The 8,111-nt window shown below is 51.5% G+C and overlaps 1 protein-coding gene across 1 annotated transcript in view; it reads right to left on the reverse strand.

The window, feature by feature from the left end:
• The window catches only part of LRRC58 (leucine rich repeat containing 58), a 14,131-nt gene extending 10,208 nt beyond the window's left edge, over positions 1 to 3,923 (reverse strand). Inside the window, exon 1 of the mRNA XM_018573092.1 lies at positions 3,455 to 3,923. Coding sequence (XP_018428594.1) covers positions 3,455 to 3,906 — 452 coding nt within the window. The 5' untranslated portion in view covers positions 3,907 to 3,923. The remainder of the gene's footprint in view (positions 1 to 3,454) is intronic.
• Between the last annotated feature and the right edge of the window lie 4,188 nt (positions 3,924 to 8,111).

Consider the following 8,111-nt stretch of genomic DNA (forward strand, 5'->3'; position numbering starts at 1 on the left):
ATGAAAGCAGGATGAAGTTCACCTTTAATTGGCAGCCGTGCCCCTATGTCGTTGCTGATGGGATGTTGTGGCGCAGTGAATGATCCGCTCAGAGGCACGCAGCGCGGGGGGAACGTCATATCCCGCCATGTGCAGATTCTACAGATTCCACTTCCAGGAGGAGACATTCTGAGAATCCTCTGCAGGGCTCCCCGTAGGCCTCCTGAACTTTATACACACTTATCTTTGGACCCGCTGAACCTTCCCGGGAGCCAGATGGGAGGGAGAGCAGAGCGCTCTGCCCATTAACTCGTCATACACCCGGGGAGGCCGCATTCATCAGCCTCGCCGCTGCTGATGTCACAGGCATGAGTGACACAGAGGCGGCCTTTGTGTAGCACCGCTTAGCGGACATGCGTGTCTACGGAAATACAGACATATTGACTTTCCCCCCTCACGTACGGAGAGAGAGAATCGCTGACCCTAAACAAAGAACCCAGTACGCAAAAAGTGTCAGATCCCAAAAATAAAACTACAACTCCGAGCCCCATTTACATCTATAGACCGGCCACATGACGCCAGTGCAATAAGGCTCGGCGTGGGGGATGGGATTTTATTGTAGGGGCCCCTGTGTCCCTATAAGTGGAAGAAGCCTGAGCATGTCGGACCCGACAAACAGAGTTTAGGACAATGCAACCAAACCGTCCCCGATACAGTTCTGTAAATGACGCGGACGCTCGTGTTGCGATGGATTGCCGCACACACATGACACGGACGCTCGTGTTGCGATGGATTGCCGCACACACATGACGCGGACGCTCGTGTTGCGATGGATGGTGTATCGGATTGCCGCACACACATGACGCGGACGCTCGTGTTGCGATGGATTGCCGCACACACATGACACGGACGCTCGTGTTGCGATGGTTAGTGTATTGGAATGCCGCACACACATGACGCGGGAGAAGTTGGAGTGACGGGCGGGAACAGATGGTAAATTAGGTTATCGGTGACTGACGCCCGGCAGCAGCAGCAGCTGTGTGCAGATCCTCAAGGTCTATAAACAGCAAGTAGTTCCAGGTACGGCCACAGCTGTAGATGGTATTGCTGAACCCCCTCTGAAAATACCATGTGACTGGCTGTCTCTGGCTGCAATGCTTCACAAGTCACAGGCCAGGAGGACTGAAGCTGGAATCCCTAGCCAGTCGGTATGACGGCCAGAGAACATCATTTAGCTTTGGGTATAGCCTTTGTTTGGCACTATTTGTCTTTACTTCCTGTCCCAGGGACACAACAGGAAGTGAGAGGAAAACGCTTAGACAGTTGTCCCCATTGGAAGATTTGCCCTCCAATGGTACTGGTGACAACTAACATGAGAGACTCATTTTCCAGGACAAATTTAATCTCCCCGACGGGGACACAACCCGAGCCTTACACATTGAGAGGCCCTGCGAGTGACTCTGGGAGGAGAACTACAAGTGCCAGCCATAGCTGAACAATAATCAGAGCAGCCCGGGGATGCGTGCAGTCAGTCGGCGCTGGCATCGGGGGCCCCAGTGGTGCTATGATGTGGCCGGGCCCCCTCACAATGGGCCTGTGTCACTCTCAGCGTGAGCAGCTCTGGGATGAAAGCCACAGAATTCGTAAGAGACTCCGAACACTGCGCCTCTGTCATCCGGGACTGCGATCCCCCCCGGGGGCCCCGGGAATGCTGGGGGTTCATATGGGAACATCGGAGCGCGCGTGTGCTCGCATACAGATCCCTGTCCGCTCCCTCCAAGCCTAGAAAGATCCCCCCGCTCCCTCCAAACCTAGAAAGATCCCCCCGCTCCCTCCAAACCTAGAAAGATCCCCCCGCTCCCTCCAAACCTAGAAAGATCCCCCCGCTCCCTCCAAACCTAGAAAGATCATCGCATACAGATCCCCCCCCCCCCCCCCCCAACCCTAGAAAGATCCCCCGCTCCCTCCAAACCTAGAAAGATCCCCCGCTCCCTCCAAACCTAGAAAGATCCCACGCTCCCTCCAAACCTAGAAAGATCCCACGCTCCCTCATCAGGATCATCATGACGAAGGGTCCTCAAACTTCCTCAACAAAGGGCCAGTTCCATGTCCGTCACACCTCAGGCCAGCAGGTGTAGTAAGTGCCCTGTGGCTGAGATCTTCCGTGAGGGGCCCCATCGCTATGCCAACAAACTGTTCAATTGGCATCTATGTCAAGGCGCCCCCCTTCATCAGGGCCCCAGGCTGGATGGAAGGTCGTAGATGGTTGCAACCATCAACTGCCGATGAGCGTGCCCGAAGGGGTATCTTCTACCTCAAGTTCCCCATCTAAGACCTTCTACACAAGTCTGGAGTCCAGGTCAAGGGAACGGGCTACTTGTAGAGATTCTCCTGGAACTTTGTATGGGAATAAACTTGTATTTGGAGCTTCCGGCCTCATCTTTGTCTAGTTACAGTCGAAGAGGATCTTGGGAGGCCCCGTGGTTTGGGGCAGCGGTCATCCTGGGGTCAAAGCACGTCCCTGCCATTTCCACACCATCAGGTGGAAACATGTACAGCTTTGGGGACCTCGTGCCACCCAACTACCCCTCAAATATAAAGAACTAAAAAGGGATTTTAACCATTCCCTACTCTATCCCAAACTAACACCTTTCGGTTTCAGATATTACTTCAATAGGGACCTACTCCGCCATTGGGGCGAGTAGAGGGCAAATAAGGCGGCTTTTCATGTCTTACTTACACGTGGTCACAATGTTAGGAGCAGTGGTTAGTTCAGTGGTTCTCAACCTTTCTATGGCCGGGACCCCTTGGTGACATTTGGCAAGTGGTGGTGACCCCCAACCGTAAAATTTAGGGATGCACCAATATTAGTATCTGTGTGGGCTCTCAGGAGGCTATGTGGGCTCTCTGGTGGCTAGTGGGACTCTCTGTTGGCATCCAGTGGAGCCTCTGTGGTGCCCAGGTGCGGGCTCTGTGGTGATCAAGCACTCACCTCCCCTCACTCCTGCCTGCTCCCCTCTCTCTGATGCCCTCCGGCCGCTGCAGCGCTATCTAGGAGAACTGACACTGCTGCGCTAGATGGAGGCTGAGGAGCCTCTTACCTAGAGCAGCACAAGGCACGTGGGGACCCCCTCAACTGTGGGTTGCGACCCACTTTTAGGTCGCGACCCACAGGTTGAGAACCACTGGGTTAGGGAATGGTCAACGTAAATTAGGTGATCCTGGCAGGATGGGTTCCTGCGGATACCATGGTGCCGCATTGGGCCAGAGTTTGGCTTGCAGCAGAAGGTAACACTCTCTAGTATGAAGCAGCAGCAGCGAGGAGGGAGCTGATGCAACATCTAGGAGTCGCAGTGACACTCACCAACCTGGAATGTTCACAGATGGAGGTCACTGGATACCACACTTTCATCTATCAGAAGGACAGTCACCCCCCGACCACCCCCAATACATGGCACCAGGCCAACCAACCTACCTGATCATGTTCTCAACCTCAACTGGGATGCTCTTGAGCCGGTTGCCCCCCATAGACAGGGTCTTCAGGGTCTGTATCTGGAGGAGCTGGCTGGGGATCTCCTCAAACTGGTTCCCGCTGAGGTTTAGCACCTCCAGCTTCATGCTGCCCATCTCTTTGGGCAGCGAGAACTCATCCAGACGATTGTTCTTGGCCAGCAGAGTCTTCAGCCTGGTGAGGCCCAGGATCTCCTCGCCGATGAAGGCCATGCTGTTGTTGCTGATGTCCAGGAGGGAGAGCTGGGAGAAGGTGGCCACGGCAGGAGGGAGGACCACCAGGCGGTTGTGGGGCAGCAGCAGTTGTTGGACCTCCTTCTTCCGCTCGTCGGTCATCTGCTCCAGGCTCAGGTTGTCCAGGCCGAGGCGGGAGAGGCTTAGGACGTGCTCCCCCTCTGCTGGCTCCGGGCCCTCCATGGTTGGGTAGATACCCTTTTCTGAGACCGTAAGCTATCTTCTGGAGGACTCCCAGAAAAGTTAGTTACTAAGAGCAGGATGAGACTGGGGGCCCCCCAAAACAGAGTGTTGGGAACCCTAAATGTAGACACAAGGCCTCCTAGGTCCTAGGCCTCCTCACTAAAGGTAGAACAGAGTCCCAGGGCCCTTATAAGCAGAGCAGAGTTCCAGGGCCCCTTAGTAAAGGCAGAACAGAGTCCCAGGGCCCCTCAGTATAGGCAGTGTAGAGTCCCAGGGCCCCTCAGTATAGGAAGAGCAGAGTCCCAGGGCCCCTCAGTATAGTCTCTGGGCCCCTCAGTAAAGGTAGAACATAGTCCCAGGGCCCCTCAGTATCGGCAGAGCAGAGTCCAAGGGCCCCTCAGTATAGGCAGAGCAGAGTCCCAGGGCCCCTCAGTATAGGCAAAGCAGAGTCCCAGGGCCCCTCAGTATCGGCAGAGCAGAGTCCCAGGGCCCCTCAGTATCGGCAGAGCAGAGTCCCAGGGCCCCTCAGTATAGACAAAGCAGAGTCCCAGGGCCCCTCAGTATCGGCAGAGCAGAGTCCCAGGGCCCCTCAGTATAGGCAGAGCAGAGTCCCAGGGCCCCTCAGTATAGACAAAGCAGAGTCCCAGGGCCCCTCAGTATCGGCAGAGCAGAGTCCCAGGGCCCCTCAGTATTGGCAGAGCAGAGTCCCAGGGCCCCTCAGTATAGGCAGAGCAGAGTCTCAGGGTCCTTCTGGATACACACAGCAGAGTCTAGGGGCCCCCCACAGTAAAGACAGTGCAGAGTCCAAGGGCACTTCCGTATAAACAGAGCAGAGTCCCGGGGCCCCTGTGCATATACAAAGCTCTGTATTACCCCCGGCTTCAGTCCGGCCTCTGTACGGTGTGTGCAGCAATCTTCTGGCTTATGCAAGTCCCCGGAACGTTTACATAGATCAGAGGCCGCCACCCCGGAACTGGCACCGCACACCGCACTACCACCTCGGCGCCGAGCTGTATGTTTTATACAGAGGGCGGGGCCGTCCGGGGGTGGGGACACTGGGCAGTACACTATGAGGAGGGGGCGTGGACACTGCATACAGGGGGTGTGGCACGACGTTGCGAGAGTGTATGGGGTTCAGTTACAGGGGCGGGAGGTATCGAGCTGGTGACGTCAGTGAGGGGGCGGGGATCCAGAATAATAATACAAAGTACCAGGTGATCGTTCTACGTTACTCAGCACTTTCCTCTCCATCACCTGATCTGTATACATTGTATCCTGTACATCAACTGATCTGTATACATTGTATCCTGTACATCACCTGATCTGTATACATTGTATCCTCTCCATCACCTGATCTGTATACATTGTATCCTGTACATCAACTGATCTGTATACATTGTATCCTGTACATCAACTGATCTGTATACATTGTATCCTGTACATCACCTGATCTGTATACATTGTATCCTCTCCATCACCTGATCTGTATACATTGTATCCTCTCCATCACCTGATCTGTATACATTGTATCCTCTCCATCACCTGATCTGTATACATTGTATCCTCTCCATCACCTGATCTGTATACATTGTATCCTCTCCATCACCTGATCTGTATACATTGTATCCTCTCCATCACCTGATCTGTATACATTGTATCCTCTCCATCACCTGATCTGTATACATTGTATCCTCTCCATCACCTGATCTGTATACATTGTATCCTCTCCATCACCTGATCTGTATACATTGTATCCTCTCCATCACCTGATCTGTATACATTGTATCCTTGACGGACCCCCGTACTCAGGATGAGTATGTCCGCCGCTGTCTTCTTCCTTGCTGAGGAGATCTTGGAACCTGAAGATCTTTAGCTCCCAGTTTCCCCAGTCACTAGCCAAGGCTCAGTGTAGGTGAAACAAACTCTGGTTTATTGAGAAACTGCACAAACTTTTATACAGCAAGTGATGAAATCAGAATATAATCCCATCACATCTCCCCTCCTCCCAGACCATCGGTCTGCTCAACACCACAGGTGTCCACCTGCTAACGAACTCCAGACAGCCATAGCAAGAGCCTGGCCAGAATGTCATTGTTCTGAGCTCCCTCAGAGAACAATAGGAGATAACGAGGGATGGTGCTGATAGTCTTTCCATAACCAGGTTACTCAGTATAACGCACTCAAAACATAACTCAACACCAATACACATTTAACTTATAAACTCATCACCGTGTCGTCACAGTATCCTCTCCATCACCTGATCTGTATACATTGTATCCTCTCAATCACCTGGCCTGTATACACTGTATCCTGTACACCGTATGATCTGTATACATTGTATCCTCTCCATCACCTGATCTGTATACATTGTATCCTCTCCATCACCTGATCTGTATACATTGTATCCTCTCCATCACCTGATCTGTATACATTGTATCCTCTCCATCACCTGATCTGTATACATTGTATCCTCTCCATCACCTGATCTGTATACATTGTATATCCTCTCCATCACCTGATCTGTATACATTGTATCCTCTCCATCGTGTGCTGGAAATGGCATCCTTGTGACCACTGCAGCCTGCTCCTGACCCATGCACTTTGTACGTCGGGTCGTGTATGACATACCCCTGACCCATGAAGTTTGTACGCCGGATTGTGTAAGACATACTCCCCTGACCCTTGCACTCTGTATGCTGGGATGTATAGAAAAAATATTGCAATCAGGCTTGGTTCAGCATTTGGCCTTGAGTACCATCAAGGGACAAATCTTGGCCCTTAAAATCTGTTAATGCCAGGCTGTGAATGACATACCCCTGACCTCTACACTCTGTACACTGGGCTGTATATGACTTCCTCCTGACCCCTGATCTCTACACAGGGCTGTATATGACATACTCCTGACCACTACTCTGTACGCTGGCCCCTTCACTCTCTATGCTGGGCTGTATATGACATGCTCCTGGCCCCTGCACTCTCAATGATGGGCTGTATATGATATCCTCCTGGCCCCTTCACTCTCTATGCTGGGCTTGATATGACATACTCCTGACCCTTGCACTTTGTTCACCGGGTCATGGATGACATACTACTGACCATTACACTATGTAAGCTGGGCTGCATAGAAAAATAATTCCAATCAGGTTTGGTTCAGAATTTGGCCTTGAGTACCACCAAGGGACAAATCGTGGCCCTTGAATTCTTATTCCAAAGACTGCTGTCATTGGTTAAGACTTTTGTACATGATGCCTCTCATGTGATCCTTCCTGCACCTCCTGTGACCGCACAGAGTGTGAATTTGGTTGTGTTGGCTCTTCATAGAACACCATTTGAACCCATTAGGGATAAATCTTTATAACTCTCACTCACATGGTTGTGTTTCTTGCTTGCCATCACCTCTGCGTTTGTCTGAGCCACCGGCCTGGTCTTGTATAAGAACCCTTTTTGGCCTTACAAGAGGATACGCTGGTATTAAGGCCTATAGCCTCTTTCCTTCCAAGGTGGTTTCCATCTGTAACCTCATCCAGGACATTGTTCCTCCATCTTTATGTCCAGCTCCAGTACATCAGAAGGGAATCAACCTTCACTGCTAGGATGTAGTTTGTGCGGTATGGGTTTACCTTTCAACCCACAGCTTCCATTAGAAAGACTCACTCTATTTTTGTCATTACTTCCCAGAAGAGGCGGAGCTGTTATAGCGGCAAAGGGCGGAGCCAACCCAATACTGAACCCTACGGACTAAGACTGGGATGCCATTAGAGTTCATGTGCGTGTAAAGGCGTCCCAATACTTTTGGCAATATAGTGAATAATATATATATATATATATATACACACACACACACACAACTGGTGTACATTTCCTCTAAGATTATCCATTTCTAATGTATATGTAAACAGAAACTTTATTTTTCCATTATTCCCCTGCAGTTTGGCTGTCGTGTCTGAGTCACATAGGAAGCACGGTTTGCATGCGTGTTCAGGCCTGTGATGGATGTGCTGTAGATTCTCCTGCGGCGCTATCCCTGTCACATGTGAACCGGATGACTCTTCACAGAGCTCATTTTATTATCCTCACCGATTAGATATAGAAAACAGTTGGATTCTCAAGTCACCAGGAACTGCCATGACCCAGATCGGCGACGCTTTCAGCTCCATCCCCATATCACACTCTTGTGTCAGCAAAGATTAAAAGAAGTGAAAGTC

The sequence above is a fragment of the Nanorana parkeri genome, unplaced genomic scaffold (assembly GCF_000935625.1).
Source record: "Nanorana parkeri isolate BGI_ZX_2015 unplaced genomic scaffold, ASM93562v1 scaffold2232, whole genome shotgun sequence".
In the NCBI taxonomy this organism is placed as follows: domain Eukaryota; kingdom Metazoa; phylum Chordata; class Amphibia; order Anura; family Dicroglossidae; genus Nanorana; species Nanorana parkeri.